At 35.1% G+C, this 18,933-nt stretch overlaps 1 protein-coding gene across 1 annotated transcript; it reads right to left on the minus strand.

Annotated features, from left to right (window-relative positions):
- Positions 1 to 2,631: 2,631 nt before the first annotated feature.
- Positions 2,632 to 5,033, minus strand: LOC113312610. Its single transcript, XM_026561350.1, has 5 exons — positions 4,899 to 5,033; positions 4,556 to 4,829; positions 3,849 to 4,323; positions 2,953 to 2,992; positions 2,632 to 2,796 (listed from the first exon to the last, which is right to left on the minus strand). The coding sequence occupies exons 1-5, from the start codon at positions 5,031 to 5,033 to the stop codon at positions 2,632 to 2,634; spliced, it is 1,089 nt and encodes a 362-aa protein (XP_026417135.1).
- Between the last annotated feature and the right edge of the window lie 13,900 nt (positions 5,034 to 18,933).

An 18,933-nucleotide genomic window follows, 5' to 3' on the forward strand; every position in this document is an offset into this window, starting at 1 on the left:
TGCTTCCAACCATAAACAAACACATAGGATTTACCTGCATGGGAAAATGCTAACTTGTCTACCCTTTTTGGTGTCTTCATGGTATTACGTTGTAATCATAAACGTCAGGGGAATGGTGACATAAGCCATTACGCATTCGCACCATTTGCCTCCAGAAGAAGAATATTCAAACGTTGTTCTCTCACAAAGCAAGGAGATCACTGGAGTCATGAGCTCTTCATCGGAAAATGTAGAAATAAACAGTTGCGGTAAATCGCCGAACAACGTGTGCAAGTATCACGGCTATAAGTATGTCGTAGACGAAGGGTTGAGTCTCTTTCGTGAGAGTTAAGCCTAGCCCATGCGGGATGATATAGTCTTTTTGAGTGGAGGGCTAAAGCTAAAACTTTGAGCTTGTATTTTGGCACTGAGGGCCGGAGGTTAAGGTTGGGCTTGTATTTTGACAATGGTGGCGGGGCTTATCTTGCGAATTCTTTGATACATTAGGCGTTGAACGTCTTTGATTTTAGCTTTTTTTTCCTTCTGTTTTTTGATCGGTAAAGAAAAGATATATTGACTAAAAAAGAGAGGCATAAAAGAATAAATCTATTATTGGGTCTTCAAGGAAATATTTTTGGGAGCACCAATGGATTCAAATATCCTACAATGAAGATAGAGGGACCTAATTCATAAGAAAAATACTAAAATACCCTTAAATATTTAAATCTAAACCTAATTCATTAGAGAAATCTGTTTTCATTCCTCTCCTTTTAACTCTTCCATCTTCTTCTTCCCCATCACCTACATCGTCTCCTTAATCCATCATATGCAACACCAAATGATCAATCCAATCAAGATGAAGAAGTGAACAATCAAGGAGTTGAAACACCACTTAATCCATCCGAAATGACTTCAATAAGGTAAAAATAAAAAAGCACATCTTATTTCATTGGTTTTATTGCATGAATAGTTAGATTTGATTGATTTAGGTTTTCAAAAAAATAGTTTCAGAACTGCCTACGGTTTGGAGTTTTTAACTTCCAAACCGTAGACACTATATACAGTTTGAAAAATGCAAACATCTAAACGGTATATTTAACTGCTTCTGCATACCGTTTGGTTTTCAAACCGTAAGTTAATCTTTAAGAAAAAAATTGAAAACCCAGATTTCCAACCATAGAATTCTATTTCCAAACCTTAAGTTGGATGAAGTTTTCATACGGTTTGGTTTTCAAATCGTAGATGAATCCATAATTGATTTTTTTGTATTTTTTTTCCCTACCGTAGAATGCTATTTCCAAATCATAAGTTGGATTGTGATTACATACGGTTTGTTTTTCAAACCGTAAGAACAACTTACAATTTGTTTTCCAAGCCGTAGGTTGCCATGAAAAAATCTACGGTGGGAAAAAAACACCATATACGCAGCTTACTGTGTGATTTTCCTACCGTTAGTCATTTACGGTTTTGAGTTCTTTAATTCCAAACAGTATATTCTGGGTTCAAAACCCTACTGTTTGAAATATTCATACTTTCATACCGTAATCTCCATTTACGGTTTGGTCGATATATTTTCCCCACCGTAGGTTGGCTTACGGTTCGAATTTGGGGGTTTTCAAAAGCAAAAATAAGTGATGGATTTTCTTTGTTTTTTATTTTTATGATCATCATCTTCACCGCGATGGAGAAGAATAAAAGAGGAAGAAGAAACTACAAGAAAGATTTTTATGGACAACCAATCCATTTTCTAATATAGTTGGGAGACTTTACCCAAGAAATGGGTACACCAAATGGCTCATATTGTGCCTGAATGGTATTTCCTACCGGTGTATGCAATCCTTTAGTGTGATTGAACTTCGTAAGAGGAATGAGCAACTAACATGTACGTTTCTTTTGCCTCTGCTGTTTAGATATCTTCGCATTCTCTTTTTCTTCTACCCAGTTATTGTAATAATCCCCTACTTTTCCCCATCCATTAGAGTCAAAGGTCGGAGGGATCAGAAAACGAACAAGATTAGGAATGCCATCATTAAAGCAAACTGAGTAATCACTTCTTATTTAAATTATAATATTTCAGGAGAAATTGAGTACTTTGTGGGATGCTTCGTATCCCGTTGAAGAACTTCACGGGTTAGTTTCTGAACAATGGAAGGCAATCGGCCGATATGGAAAAGACCCATCTAAAAAATTAAGGCAAGGGTGTTTACTAACTTTCTTATCTGGGAAACACTAAGAGCTAGACCTCGCTCAAGATATATATGGTGTATAATAGTTTTTTTTTTTTTATGATCATCATCTTCCTCATGATTTAATAATGAAAAGAGAAGGAGAAGATAATAAATTTAGTTTTTTTTGTTTTTGTATATGATCATCATCTTCATCATGATTTATGAATGAAAACAGAAGGAGAAGATAATAAATCTAATTTTATAATTTATGGAGGGTATTTTAGTTATTACAAAAAATAGTTGGATATGGGGTTTTGTTGATTACTATTTTATAACTTGATTTTTTCATCTTGTGATCCCTTAAAACCCAATGTTTGGAGCCCCTATAATAGATTTCTAAAAGAATTATACCACCCTAGCCAAGAACAAGAAGGTAAATAAAGAAAAAGAAAATGAATAAGTGCTCAAAACAGGCTAAGAACACTTAAACAATGTCAAAATAGATTTTACACCATTGTTTCATCACTTCCTTTGAGTCAATCTCTTCAAGCTCCTTGAAAGCAAGGGACCAAGTGAAGAGAACATAAACTGCCTCATTTCCTGCAACAGCAGAATTTTGAGAGTCATTGAAAACTCTGTTGTTTCTTTCCTTCCAAATACACCAAATGATAGCAACAGGTACCAATTTCCAAATATTATTTTTCACCTTGTCAGATAAACAAAGTTACCATGCTTGCAGAGCAGTAATAACATCCTTAGGCATTGCAAATAACCATTTTAATTTGACGGTTATAACATCCCATACCTTTTTGGCAAAAATCATAGTAGTAGATGAGAAGTTGTTTCTATAACAACACAAAATAAACAAGAATCAGGCACTTCAACTCTTCTTCTTAATAAGAAATCTCTAGTCGGAAGTCTTCCATGAGCAATAAGTCAAAGAAAAAAGCCAATCTTAGGAGGACACTTTAAGCTCCAAATGAACTTAAATACAACTAACTCTTGCACAGTCTCATCTTCTAAATTTTTTTTTTATCATAAATTGACTTCATATAAAAGCACTTATTTGGAGTAAAGGCCAGAAGATTTCATCTTCCTTACTTAGGTTGAACTGAAAAGATTGAATATCAGCCATAAGTAAATTGAACTCCACCCTTACAACATCATTTAATCTTTTAGGAGTTTGAAAATCCCAGGCAATTGAATTACCAGTTAAAACACACATTTCAGCAACAGAAAAAAACTTAGCTCTAGAAAGAGCAAACATGTTTGGATAACATGTTTTAATTGGATGTGCATACAACCAATTATCCTGCCAAAATCTAACAAGAACACCATTGTTGACCTTGAATCTGACAAACTTCAGAAAAGAATAATTAGTCTTCATAATAGATTTCCACACAGACCTGCCATAATTACACCTTGGTAATTTAGGTGACCACGCAACATCATTTAAGCCGTACATCTATAATTCTATTCCACATGACACCATCCTCAGTTGCATATCTCCATGACCACTTAGAAAAAAGAGCCTGGTTAACCAACTTCAAATTCTTAATGCCTAAACCCCTTAATTTTTTATTTTTACATAAAGCATTCCATTTTACAAGATGAATATTCTTTTTTCCTTTGTTATCACACCAAACAAAATCTCTCATAATTTTTTCAAGTTTTTTTAAAACAAAAACAAGGATTTCAAACAGTGACATGTAGTAAACTGGAAGACTAGAAAACACATTGTTAATTAGAGTGATCTTACCAGCTCTAAAGAAGAGGGTTTTTTTCCAGCCATGAAATCTTGCTATGAACTTATCCACCACTTTGTCCCATTTAGCCACACCACCACACTTATCACCCAAAGGAATACCAAGATAAATAATAGGCGAAACACCATTGTGACAACCAAGAAGAGAACAAAAAACATTTAGATCACCATCATAACCCACACCAGATATCTGGCTTTTAGCAAAATTGATTTTTAAACCTGTAAGCATCTCAAAAGAAAGAAGGATAAGTCTTAAATTCTTTACTTTCTCAATATCTGCATCAAGAAAGATGAGAGTGTCATCTGCAAACTGCAAATAACTAACAAGAAAACCACCACCCTTAACTTGAAAACTCGAAAGAATACCCTGCTCCTGAGCCGTTCTAATCATAAAAGTGAGAGCTTTTCCCACTAAAAGAAATTAAGAAAGGTGAAATTGGGTCACCTTGCCTAATTCCCTTCTTGCTTTTGAAGTAACCAGTTGCACTCCCATTAATAAGAACAAAGAACCTTGTAAATTCAACATAACATCTGATCCATTGCCTCCATTTAATACCAAAGCCCATTAACTGAAAAATTTCATCAAAAAAATCCTAATTGACATGATCAAAGGCTTTTTAAAAATCTACCTTACGTGAAATACCTGGCTTGCCACTTCTGAGTCTTGAATCAATAAGCTCATTAGCTATTAAAAATCCATCAAGGATTTGTCTCTTCTTGACAACAACAGTTTGATGCTGAGAAATGATAATAGGAAAATTCTGCTTGAATCTTTCAGCAAGAATTTCAGAGACAATTTTATAAGCCCCATGAATGAGACTAATTGGTCTCGGGTCTTTTATTTCCTCAATAGAATCTATTTTGGGGACTAAAGCAATGAAAGTAATTTTCAATCTCCAATCAATAAAGGATTTCTCCTGCAATTCTTTGGCAACATTAAGAAAATCATATTTAATAAAATCGCAACACAAAAGCTAAAAGCTTACAGGGAATCCATAAGGACCTGGAGATTTATTTTGTCCAACACTCTTCATAGATTCTACACATTCTTTCTCATCAATGTCCCTTTCTAACCAGGTGCTCAAATCTTCAGAAATGGTTGACAAATTCATGCCTTCCATATTAACTGTTCTATGAGGTTGAGTCTGAAAAATGTTCTTGAAGAAATCCATTCTTTATTTCACCCTCATCTGAAGTTATGTTTCCATTGACTTTGATTGAACCAATGTAGTTCATCATCCTCATGTCATTAACAATTCTATGAAAACATTTAGTGTTGTGTTCAAAATCCTTGGTATGAATGGCTCTTGCCATACTCCTCAATTTTTCAGCTCTAAGAATTGTTACCTTGCAAGATTCTTGTCTTGTTGTAGCTCTCTCCTCCCATTGAGCTTCTGTGAGGCCATTATTAGTATTCTCCAATGCAACAAAATCCACAAAAATGTCTTCTGATTCCTCAAGTCTTCTTTCCAGGACTCCAAAGTGCTCTTTACTCCAATCCTTCAACTTTGGCTTTAGTAATTGCAACTTTTTACAAAAAATAAAACATGTACTTCTTGTAACAAAAAAGGACAACCATAATTCTTTTACAAGAGGAAGAAAATTAAGATGAGAAAACCAGAAAAACTCACAACGAAACGGAGAGGGTCCATGCTTCACTCCTTCATAAATTAAGGAAATTGGATTATGGTCTAAGAAATCTAAAGCTTGCTGAATAACTTGAGGGTAGAAAATTTTCCACGAGGCAGAGATTAAGATTCTATCAATACGACTCCTTATGCTTTGAGTTTGATTTTGTCCAGGTATAAGTAGCACCATGCAGAGGAAGATCAATCAAGTGATGTTTGGAGATGAACTTGTTAAATATTTTCATACCATAAGTATAATCTCCACCTGAAGTTATCTCTTGAGTAAACCTTATTTCATTGAAATCCCCTCCACTAACCCATGGAAATTTCTAGAAACATCTAACTTCTTCAATTTCTCTCCAAAATATTTTAACTTCTTTAGTATTAGAAGCATAAGGTGCATACACGTCTGTAAACATCCACTCAATAGGAATTTGATATAGTTCTACAATGCAAATTAATAGAATATGGCCCAATTAGAGAATCAATAACTTCAACCTTACAAGAGTCCCACAAACACAGAATTCCATCTTAATGTCTTTGAGAATGAGAATCCAACCATTTAACAACCTTATTACTCCAACATTGCCAAACCAGAAGATCATTACATTACTGAATCTTAGTCTCATGTAATAAAACAATACTCATCTTCCAATCATTAATTTTCTTCTTAATGTCTCTCAGATTTAAATCGTTAAGACCCCTAATATTCCAATAATTGTTTTGAAATCTATAGAGGATAAACCCAGAAAACCAAAGACAGAACAGACATACTAATATGTCTTCATGTGTTTCAAATTGAAGTTAAAAACATGAATTCCTAGAGTATCTATCATCGCATCATCAATCTCCACCCGCGAACCCTTAAAATGGATACCCAATTTAGGGAAAATGCAGACCATTTGCAGTAACACCTTCTCAAAATCTTGTCTCAGAGTGGGATCAACTTTTAATTTCAAAGTACTCCATTTTTCAGTTGTGCTTAGAAAGAAATCAAATTTCCTTAAGGGGTTATTTGTGTCGTATTTCTTTTCAAGGCTTAAGCTTTTAAAAGGAAGTATAGGTGATGAGGAACCAGAAGAACCAATCATTTGTAAGTAAAGAATAAAGACTGCTGTTTTAAGATAGTCATTAACTTCATCTTCATTTTGAAAATTAGGTGAAGGATCCGTTGTGGAATTTTCATTTGAATCCGAAGAAGCAGTTGAATTTGAATATTCCGCATGTGCCAAAACTGACCGTTTACCAAATTAGATGAATCGGTATTTAAATTTGAAGCATCTGAACCTGAATTCGAAGTCCTTATCCTTTTGTCATTTTCATTGGAGGTAAATTCAAAATTTGAATTACCAGTAACTGACTTTCCTTTTTCAGCAAAGGAAAATTTCCTAAACATATTTTTCCGGCTAGAATTATGAATCCTTAGAATATTGAGCAGTATTTTCGGCCAATCTACATTGAATGACATATTCAGAACCGAAACTTCAGCTGGAGAATCTGCAAATACGATCTCCAAATATTGAACCGTAACTTTTTGATTGGATTGATCAAAAATACCATGAAGTATCTTGAATGAAGTAATCTGTATAGGAAAGAAAGAATCCCCAAAACGAAATACGAATGAAGTATTAAGTCCATTAAAGTTTCTGACCTTGATTCTGGTAGCTGAGGAATCATTCCGTTATAGAGTAGAAGCATGAACTTCCAATAATCCACCAAAAATAAAACTTAATTCTTGAAAGAAATCATTCCCTCAAAGATCAAATGGAACACCTTTTACCTCCATCCATGAACCATCTGAACAAATAGCCGGTAAAGCAACAGAGTTTGCTGCATTCCACCAAGGCATCGACCTAATAAACATTCCATCGTAGTCCCAATGACCTTTGTTTAAGAGACTTTTTTTTATCATCCAAAGAAGCAAAGAAAAAAGCTTTCTTAGCCGCAAAAGAAAAAATGTCAAAGCCAACATCCATCGAAAATCGGTTCGCAATTTCTAGTCCAACTGAATTCCAAGATGAAACCTCAATAGATGTTTCTATGATGATTGCCTAATTCCAACTATCTTGTGAGGGTTTCTCAATGGAAGAATTAACTGGAACAACAAATTGCGACTCAATCTGTGTAACTAATGAATTTTTCTCGAGATGAAAAGATTGCGACTCAATTTGCTTAGCTGAAACATATTTAACAGATTGCGACTCAAACTGTGCAGATGGTGCATTCTTTTGCAAGAAAATATTAGAAAAACCATAAACAAAAGGCATTCATCTGGATGAATATTTTCAGCTGGAAAGCACATATAATGCTTAACCTTTTCACAAGAATAAGAAACACGAAAAAACTCACCAAACTTGTTTTGATCACGTGGAAAAGTATATGCTCATTACTTCTGAGAAAGATCCAATACCATTTTCCATAAAAACTCTTTCTAGACTCTCTTTTCATGATATTTTTCATCCAAATTACCCCTTCATTACTTATCAGAACTTGAAGAATCTTCTTTGTATCCCTTGTTTTTCATCAAAAAAATACCATTAAATCTAGATGAAAGAATAAAAGATCAAACTTACAATCTATAATGATCTCTTTCCTTGAGTGGACGTGCTTGCTCCTAGTATTTTTCTTTCTTGAAATTGTTTGCCAATCCTAAATCTCAATATTTGTTGTTGTATTTGCCATATCTGATGTTCTTCTATGCTGTGTACCTCGAACTTTGTCTGCCCAACTCGTAGATCCTTCTGAAATCTTCATCGTACCTTGTAGACCATGTTGATTCGAATCCAGAAACCCCAATCTTTGACGCGAGAAAATCAGAAATTTTCTTTCTTAATCCTTTTCGAAAGCTGACTTGATTTTAGTTATTTCGAGCTTAAAAAATGACTCTCTTGCCTTTGGTTTGAGATGTCATGGAAATCACAATCCAGATTTAATTCTAAAATTATTGATTTGCCCCTGTTTCGAAAATTTGCATGAAATAGTCATTTTATTCTTTGTCAAAATTTCCTGGCTTGATTGGAGTGTACCCATATTAATTGGGGTATACCTAATGAGACAAAAGCCATGTCATTTTAAAGTAAAATAGGCCACCCCTTAATCATGTATTCTCAAAATAGCTAATATATCCTTGTTTAATTAACACTAAAAATTCTGATTAGATTAATTAATTGAGTTTAGATTAATTAATTAAGTAGATTAAAACTTATGAATTTAAGTTATGAAATTTTGTTTTTGATTGAACTCATATGGGAAGATTTTTGACGAAAAAAATTTGTTTTGAGAATTTTTTTGCAACGAAAATGAAAACATACTACCCAAACACTTCTAAAAAGGGGATTGCAAAGCTGATGTATGAAATCATACTCAAAATTAAAGAAGAAATCAACACTTTCAGTTCTGAAACTATGAAAAGCCGACATGGTCGACGAATGAAGATAATGTCGACTAACTTTGGCCGGCAAGGTCGACGAATGAAGAAAATGCCGACTAGCTTTGGCCGGCAAGGTCGATGAATGAAGAAGATGCTGACTCTATTATTTTTTGACACACAGGAGACTGTTGTAAATGTTTCACTAGTCGACATCTTATTGATTTTTTACCTTGCCGACTAAACTATAGTCGGCAAGGTATAAGGATGAATACCGTGCCGACCCTGTAAATGCTAATTTCAGAGTTGAAAAGTCGGCAAGGTCGACGAAAAAAATATCCTGCCGATTGATACTAGTCGGCAAGATCACCAAAAAACACCCTGCCGATTTTTGTAAAATGTGGGATCATATGGGATTTGAGATTGGGTATGATTTTGTACCCAATCTCAAACCGTGTATGAATTTGTACTCGGTTTGAGATTGGGTACAAAATCATACCCAATCTCAAATCTCGTAGCCACATTTTTTTTTATAGATTTTTCTTTTTTTTTTTGTTTTGTTTTGATTTTGGATTTCATCACAGATGAACTCACAGGGTGAATTGGTTTTGAAAATTTTCAAAACCAAGTTTCAGGCGGCAGAGTATTTGGTAGCAAGGGTAATTTGATTTATTAACATCTTTCAGACACCCCTTAACACACTACCTTGGATGGGAACAAAATGGTTATACCCCGGTTAAGCCATGCAAAATTTCACCATGGACAACTTCAAAATAAATAACTATGTTGCTATTTTTAGTAACTGTTAAAATGTGGACAATTTCCGTGGGAAAAGAAAAGTGAGGAAATCTTGAATAGCATAAAATGGAAAAACACATGGACGAGGAATGAAACATAAACTGTGAATATACCAGACGCAGTACTGGAATAGATTCTATCCCTAAAAAGTATTAGGATTTAGGCTATCAAAAACAAAAAGATTAAGACAATAACATTAGATATTTATCACACTGTCGAAACTCGTACGGGTTCATGCATGAAAAATTTTGTGTGAAGTGGGGCATGCTGATCACTGATGTCCAAAGTCTCAACTCATAACAGAGATTAACCCAATCAGACTACATTTTTTAATTAATATAATGAACGCCATGCACGAGCCACCAAAGCTACTCTAGTGTTGTTGGTCGACGAAGATATCAAGCATGACATGAATTACCTTCCTTATCTTGTCTAATAACTTTTGTTTCTTTACTTATTAAAGTTAACCCATAATTCAACTAATGTAGCTCGGATAATTACTAATCTCAACTAATCTAGAATGCCGATTACGACGTTTACCCGAGCCATTATCGCCATTGCGGATTTAAAGATACAAAAGAAAGTGTAATGTTGTGACAGCACATCTGAATCAACTAAACCTTAGGCGACAACTAAGTAATCACCAAAGAAAATCATGATTATGACCCATTAGTCTTTCCAGATAAGACTACTTATTAAATATTTTTAGCTTAATTAATCAAGATCTCTTCTGTAACAAATTAATTTTTTCTTTCCCTTTAAAAACTTGATATACAGAATTGGTAGGTCCCTGGTGTTTAATAAAAGTGATACATGATACTCCTATTGCATCAAAAATGATGGTTAGTTGAAAGTTGAAACCATCCTGCTGCTACTTGAAGATTTTATTTTCCGAAAGCAGTACAACAAGTAAATACTGGAAATATCTGTTGAAGTCATTCTTGTCATTATGGGCCTCATTCACAACAAAGTTTTTGATGAACGCATAATTCATACATTTTAGCCGCCTTATATTATTTAGATATACTACTATTTACTTATGCTCCTATTTGTTTAGGTTGCAATTATAGGTTACCGTTACCTACTTACCTTGCAAGCAAGACATGGTAGAAATAACCAATTTATCAAGTTACCTGCTCAAAACCACCGGTCACAAATGTAACAATTGCATTCTGCATTTGATGTGGAACGTGTTTAGACAAAAAAAAAAAGAGGAGCAGAAGTTATTCACTTGCTTTTCCTCACTTGCCAAGTGATACAAGATAACGAGTAAACATATACCATACACTGGAAAAGATTAATGTATGGCTCAGGTGCATGATAAGCTTTGGTTAACGTACTTGGCGGCGTTGAGTTGATTCACGTGAATTGTGGGCTGAAGAAGAAGATAAGTAACCATCGGGGGAGAGTTTTCTTTCTCTTAGAACTGAAAATGGCGTGAAGTTAGAAGTAAATATGGAGTGACTAAACTGAATATGGGCTGAAGAAGAAGATAAGTAAACATCGGGGGAGAGTTTTCTTTCTCTTAGAACTGAATATGGCGTGAAGTTAGAAGTAAATATGGCGTGAAGTTAGAACTAGAAGTGGAGATAATAGACTAAACTAACCAACCAATACATGAGGCGGTTTTATGTTTTGGGACCTTATGGGCTTGGGTTGCTGCACATAATGGGCTTATGGAAGAGAATAAGAATTAGGATATCTAAGAATCGTATTTTGAGGAAACCTATTTTGAGGCATACTCATTTTTTTTTGAGGCATACTCATCCATTATATTATCTAGGGTGGGTTTATAAGGGGTGTCTAAAGGTAGTGTAATTACCTATATATCCCTAAATAATTTCAATTTGTCATAGTTCCCTTATCCTCAAAAACCTAAAATTAAAAATCAAAATAAACTTTAAACTTAAACATCTAGGACTCCAATTCAATAAAGAAATTAATCAAACAAAGGAAACACGAATCGAAGTGAGCGATGTTGGAATGCGAAATCCAAATCTCAATTGCTCTTAGATGTATTTTAGAATGTATGCGTAACAAACCCATCTTGTTTTTGATTGATTTTATTTTGTTTGATCGATAGAATATGATTTCAAAGATGAAAATAGGGTTTTCAGAAGATCAGTTCGGCTGATCTTGCAGTATCAATTTTGAGCCGAACTTAGTGTATGATTTAGAGAAACACTATGTTCGGCTAATGCGACTTTACAATATTTTCAGCCGAACCTCAATTTTTCAAGCCGAACCTAGTGGATGATTCAGTTTCTGAGTGAAGTTTGGCTGATAACTTTGGAGCCGAACATCTGTTTTTTTTGAAATTATACCTAGGTTCGGCTGATGTTCGTCTCCAAAGTTATCAGCCGAACTGTTCATCTGGTCAGCAGATCTAGATTTTAAAAATTCAATTTTTTGGCAGATTCAACTTATAAAAGGAAATTAAACCTCGATAGAAGTTTACTTCTGATTTAAATCACACATTTTGGTCACTTCTAATCACTAAAATCTCAAAAGTCAAAACCCAAGCTTTTTTTCTTCACTTCTTCTTCTTCCTCTCAAAAATCCCAACTCTCTCACATAAATTTGATTTTTCTACTAATTCACCACTAATAATTTAATGTTTAATCAATCCTTAAAATTCATAATTAATCAATTCTAATCATAATCATTTACACTAATTATATAAGGGTAGTAATGCCATTATCAAAAATGGTGGATGAGGGGTGATGTTGTTTTTTATTTAGTGAGCCTATTTTGACATTATCTAGTATGCCTCAAAAAAATCTAGTATGCCTCAAAATAGGTTTCATTTTGAGGCATACAAATTGATTATCATACCTAGGGTGGGGTGATGCGGAATAAATTATGGGTAGTAAATTATTTGGATATCCTTTAATAATTTAGATCACAAAAATACTTTTTTATTAATTAGAAACCTAATTCTTTTTTTGAAGCATATTAGAAACCTAATATAAAAACTTAAAATCATAAACTTAATTATCACAAAATCAATTTTATTTTTTTCACCTACTTTTCTCAGCGGAACTTATTCGTGAAATCCCGATTTCAAATTTTCATCATCTTCGATTTATAAAACTTTGATCGTCGATTAAACACAACAATGAAATGATTTGCATGAAGATCATTCTAATCGTTCTTCTAATCAGCGAACTGAAGCAGAAGAAGAAGAAGAAGAAGAAGAAGAGGAAATCAAATCGAGTTAGGTTATGTACAAAGTATTTCCTACAAACCCATGTCTTATTTTCTAGTGTTTGATTGACATATTAGGTTTAAATCGAAAAATCCAGGGTGTTATGGTATTACAAAGTGAAGTTTGGCTGAAAAATAAAATGAATTACCAGCATAACTGCTCGTTTTTCTCCATTCTAAAAGTGCTGATGATAAGTTCGGTTGATAATTAAACATGAAAATTGATAGAGCATTGCTCGGTCGAACTCACAAGTGTTGATATCTCAAGCTTGTTGTCAAATTTAGTTGTCAAAAATTATATCTTGATTTCTAGTCTACAATTAGTAAGTCTCGAACTAGGATAGAAATGTAGTTGAGAAACAGAGGATCACGATAGTCATCATTTCGTTCTACCGTTTGATGGTGAAGATCAACCGAAGCTTTTGGAGAACTTCATCAACAAAAGGTAAATGAAGACTGAACCACCTATATCTCAAGTTATATTCACTTTTCTATCATCTGAGACGATGCCGCTTAACTAATTAGACTAGTATGCATAGATAAGAATCTAAAGTCAAGTTTATCTTGATAATTTCTCGAAATATAATGACTAAGCTTAATAAACATTTGTTCATGCTTGATGAATTTCGGTTAAGGACAATTTATTGTTTGGAACCAAAATAATGATTCAAGTTTTATCATTCGAAAATAGCCTGGAAAAACGATATGTGTCATTGATGTTATTCGGGAATGTTTCGAATCGATTTAGAGAAAAATATAGAACTGAAAAAGCGGGGGTTTAACAACACCACCCAATATTTCGCTTAGCAATCTGTATGGACTAACTCCAAAATACTTTGTTAGAGAATCAACTAGACAGTCAGACTCAATCTAGATAAAAGTATCTCAAGGAGTTAATATCTCTCTCTTGTTTTTGATATTACTCAAGCTAATAGAAATCAGCGAGTCCTAATCAAACATAAGGAATACTTGGACGGTACTAAATACCAATGTCCAAGGATCAATCAATATCAATCAACAACCAAAGGTCGGATTTCCAATTGATGATCACAAACGCACAACCTGTATTATTTCAATTATATAACAAATATAATGCGAAAATAGAAATAACACAGACACCAGAATTTTGTTAACGAGGAAACCGCAAATGCAGAAAACCCCCGGGACATAGTCCAGATTGATTACACACTGTATTAAGCCGCTACAAACACTAGCTTACTCCAAGCTAACTTCAGACGGGACTATAGTTGAACCCCAATCAGTCTCCCACTAATTCAAGGTACATTTGTACTCCCTACGCCTCTGATCCCAGCAGGACACTGCGCACTTGATTCCCTTAGCTGATCTCACCCACAACTAAGAGTTGTTGCAACCCAAAATCGCAGACTTGATAATAAACAAATCTGTCTCATACAGAAAAGTCTATCAAAGGATAAATCTGTCTCCCACAGAAGAACCCTAGGTTTTTGTTCCGTTTTATGATATGAAATCAAGGTGAACATGAACCAATTGATAATCCGGTCTTATATTCCCGAAGAACATCCTATATTAATCAATCACCTCACGACAGTCTTACTTGTATAAACAAGAGGACGTCGAGGAATCAAAAACAGTGAGACGAAGATGTTTGTGACTTCTTTATCTTTCCTATCGGAGAACTCTCACTCTCAAGCCAATCAAATATTATACTTGTACGATAGAAGATGCAAGATCAGATCACACAATTACGATAAAAGTAGTATCGTTCTGGCTTCACAATCCCAATGAAGTCTTTAAGTCGTTAACTTGGTTTTAGAGAAGAAAACCAAAGGTTAGAGGATAATCGACTCTAGCGAGCGCACAAGTATCACAAATACGTGTGGGGATTAGTTTTGCCCATTGCTAGATGTCTCCTTTAATATAGTCTTCAAATCGGGTTTTTTCCTTAGGTACAAAGCAATCAATATTCACCGTTAGATGAAAACTTGATTTAGATTCAAGATAATATTTCTCAATCGTTAGATCGAAAACTTAGCTTGTCACACAAACTTGAGATATACGTTTACTGGGTTTGTGAAAACTGTGCCCAAACGTGTACGTGTATGTTGGTTCAACATAGTAACCCAAAAGGTTAATCATATGAGCATTTCATATTAAACTTGTTCTCCTTCACCATAAATAGTTCAATTCACTCAAGTGAACTACTTAGAGAGTTGTTCAATTGTTGTGAGATCTTATTAACTACACAAGACATAATTAAAACAAAGACGATTCGATTCGATTGAACCGGCTCATGAACTTTATAGCCACGGTTTGCATGCTGCATTTCTTAGTAATTTAAGTTTCATGTTCAGAGCACATCTTTAGATCATAACCCACTGAAGTTCGCGGACTTAAGGCAACCGGCAGAGTTTGCCAAACTCAGAAGAAAATCTCGGCAAAGATACTTCCGCCAGTTCGCGGACTAGGTTCGCGGACTGAGTTCTCGAACTAAACACGCAAACGAGTTTTTGGAAATCCCAACATAAATTCTCGGTAAGAGAACTTCCGTCAGTTCGCGGACTTGGCAAAGCCAATTCCTACGGTTTCTCTTAATCAACAAAGTTCGCAAACTTCGGATTAAGGAATAGGACTTATGCACATATGTGTTACCACACAATGCTTATATCCATCATTGGTTATATTGACCTAAACTCTCATTCCAACCATTGAAACATTCTTAGAGGACGTTATATAGTTGTTACATTATTTCTCGTCAAAGCGATTTTCAAAGTGATTGAAATATTATGACTGTCGTCATTAGGTGAAGATAAACCCGATCAAAGTGAAACGCTTTACCAACACATGATTTCGAAATATAGATAGGCGAGATATACTCGGCTCAAAATATCAAATGTGTATGATCCAGTCTATATAGCATACGACTTTTGTCTCATAAGAAGTAGGAGATAGAATAGATAGACTTTTGAGTGATAGATAAGTTCAATTCTCCACATACCTTTTTGTTGATGAAGTTCCACGGTTCCTTGAGTAGATCTTCGTCGTTGTATGATGAATTGCCATGAAGTCCTTGAGCTCAACTACGCTTTTCTATCATAGTCCGAGACTTAGCTATGTAGACTAGAAATCAAGACTCATAGTTTTGATCACTAACATTGACAAACATGCTTGATATAGCAACGCATGCGAGGTCGACCGAGCTATGCTCTAACAATCTCCCCCTTTGTCAGTTTTCGTGACAAAACTATTAATACATATGGAATACAAAAAAGATAAACTTTAGTGGCTCCTATTCCATAGTATAATCTTCGACGTTCCCTGAAATCTTCGTCCTTCCAAGTACTCCAATGATCCCAAAGGTTGTAAGTTTAGCATCACCGTTGTTGAAGATCCGTAGCTATAACAATGAGAGAAATCGAGATTCTCGATCATCATTATACAATGACATAGTATTATTATGTAACATCAAAGTACAATTGCATCACGATTTCAACAATAATACTACGGTGATATGTATCACTCCCCTTAGTCAATACTCCATCTCACATGGAAACCACCCCCCCTTACATAATGATCTGAAAACCATACGTATATGTAGTATAACTACACATTAATTGTCATGGTCTAGTCTGTGTAAGCCCATTAGTTGTCATGTAAGTCTTAGGCCTAGTATTCTTAAACCCAACTGTGTTGTGGGTGGGTGCCCTTATCCTAGTTAAGGTGTATCCCTTAGCAGTAGTCTTGGCCAATGGCTTTATATCTGTAGTCTGATGGTCATTGGATACCATTCATGGATTATTATCCAATTACTTGCTTTACTAAATATCTCTCTATCTCTGCTTATCAGTTCTTCTTCTTCTAGATCTCATCTTAATCCCTTCTTTATCTTCTTATCATCAAATTCATCTTTCCTTGTAGTGTAGATCACTACAAATTGGTATCAGGAGCATCATCTACTTTCGGGACCTGTTATGGCTAATAAAGCAGCTGTTGAAGAACTTACTAAGGAGATCGATGAGCTTGATAGAGCTCAGGCTGATTCAAATAAGAAGATGGATGAACTCACTAAATCTCAAAGTGATTCTTCAGTTAAATATAATGCAGTTATGAAATCGGTTGCAGAAATTAAAGATGCTCAGATTCGCCTTACTGTTGAGTTCATGAGTGTGATTTATGCTGCTTTCAATGTTCAAATGGACCGTTATATTGAAGCTTCAGACATGAGGAACTTAAATCGAGACACACAGACGGGTACTTCTGACGGAGTTTTGGGTACTCCACCCAACGGAAACCCATTTAATTCAGGTGAAAATATCTTACAACCTCGCTATCCTTTTAATCAAGAGCAAGATCAATTTCTTCAACCAAGACCTAAGATAGAATTCCCAAAATTTGATGGTACCAACCCCCGATCTTGGATTCGTAAGTGTAGAAAAAAATTTCTTCTCCATAATATGTCAGATCCACAAATGGTTAATATAACTTCCATATATCTAGAAGGCAAGGCTGACATATGGTTTCAAGATTATCAAATTGGTAAACCAGTAATAACATGGGATGATTTTTTTCGGGATATCTATTTACGTTTTCAAGAGCTTGGTCATGATGATGTTGTAGGGGAATTTAACAAACTCAGTCAACTTGGAGCAGTCCTAGATTATCAGGAGGTTTTTGAGGAATTGAAGGCGTTAATGCTAGCAAAAAATCCTCACGTCACTGAAGCATATTTTACTTCTAGTTTCATTAGTGGCTTAAAGGATGAACTCCGGTTGCACGTTTTCACCAAAATCACTTTCCAATGCAGTATACTTGACTAGAATGTAAGAGGCACTCCTTGAGAATGCGACCAGAAAGCAAAAATTCCATTACATACCCCCACCATTATCTGTCCCACCCAGCTATTCTCAAAGACAAACTACTTCACCAGTTACAAGCCCCAAAACCTTCTCCAGAAATTTTTCATCCCCTGTTGTCACTTCTCCACCACCTATTAAAAAGTTGTCATATGCAAAGATGCGCAAAATAAGAGAAAAGGGTCTTTGCTATAACTGCGATAAAGTTTTTCAAGCTGGCCACAAGTGTATTAAACAACAGATATATATGTTAGCTGCTGATGATGACGAGTTAACACAATCTGGTGAAGAGTCATCTATCGAACCTCCAATTTCTCCTACTCAAGAGGAAGCCGTCGAAATTTCAGTGCATGCTCTAGCTCGCAACGTGTCTCACAACACTATTCGAATAGAGGGAGCTTCTAAGAAGCAGTCACTGACAATCCTGATTGATAGCGGCAGCACTCATAGTTTTCTCGACCCAGCAGCCGCAGCTAGATGTGGAGGGAATATCATTCCTATAGCCTCATTATTAGTAGCAATCACAAATGGAAATAAACTTGTTAGTGATGCTAAATGTCCATCTTTTACCTGGCAGATGCAGGGACACGATTTCCAGTTTGATATACGTCTCTTATCCTTAGGAGGCTGTGACATGGTTCTTGGAGTTGATTGGATGAGAGGAATGAGTCCCATGGTTTTCAACTTCAACAAACTTACGGTGGAATTTTCTATGGAGGGGCAGAAGATCAAACTTCAAGGTAACACACCCACAGCTCAGCTATCCATGATGACTGGTAAGGCTTTACATAAATGGATTAAGAAGAACAAATATGGCATGATAGGTAGATTATTTGCTATTACTGCATGTGATGAACAACCATTAACTCCTATTCCCATTTACCCCTACTACAAAAATATGAAACTGTTTTTCAAGAACCAAAAACACTTCCACCATATAGGGCTCATGATCATCATATTCCTTTAAAACCACTCACTACACCACCAAATCAAAGACCTTATCGTATTCCCTACATTCAGAAGGAGATAATGGAACAATTGGTGCAAGAAATGCTTAAAACTGGTGTGATCCAACCTAGTAGAAGTCCATTTTCTTCTCCTATATTGCTTGTCAAAAAGAAAGATGGCAGTTGGCGCTTCTGTGTCGACTATAGGAAGCTCAATGCGGCTACTGTTAAAGGAAAGTACC

The sequence above is a fragment of the Papaver somniferum genome, chromosome 9, assembly GCF_003573695.1.
Source record: "Papaver somniferum cultivar HN1 chromosome 9, ASM357369v1, whole genome shotgun sequence".
In the NCBI taxonomy this organism is placed as follows: domain Eukaryota; kingdom Viridiplantae; phylum Streptophyta; class Magnoliopsida; order Ranunculales; family Papaveraceae; genus Papaver; species Papaver somniferum.

What these genes read in the sequence shown, in the direction of transcription:
- LOC113312610 (XM_026561350.1), bottom strand. Translation starts at nt 5,033, where the DNA reads ATGGAAGGCATGAATTTGTCAACCATTTCTGAAGATTTGAGCACCTGG. An exon ending in CAGGTCCTTATGGATTCCCT is followed by an intron (nt 4,830 to 4,898) that starts GTAAGCTTTTAG and finishes AAAGAATTGCAG; the next exon opens with GAGAAATCCTTTATTGATTG. An exon ending in CCAGTTTACTACATGTCACT is followed by an intron (nt 2,993 to 3,848) that starts GTTTGAAATCCT and finishes GTGTTGTTATAG; the next exon opens with AAACAACTTCTCATCTACTA.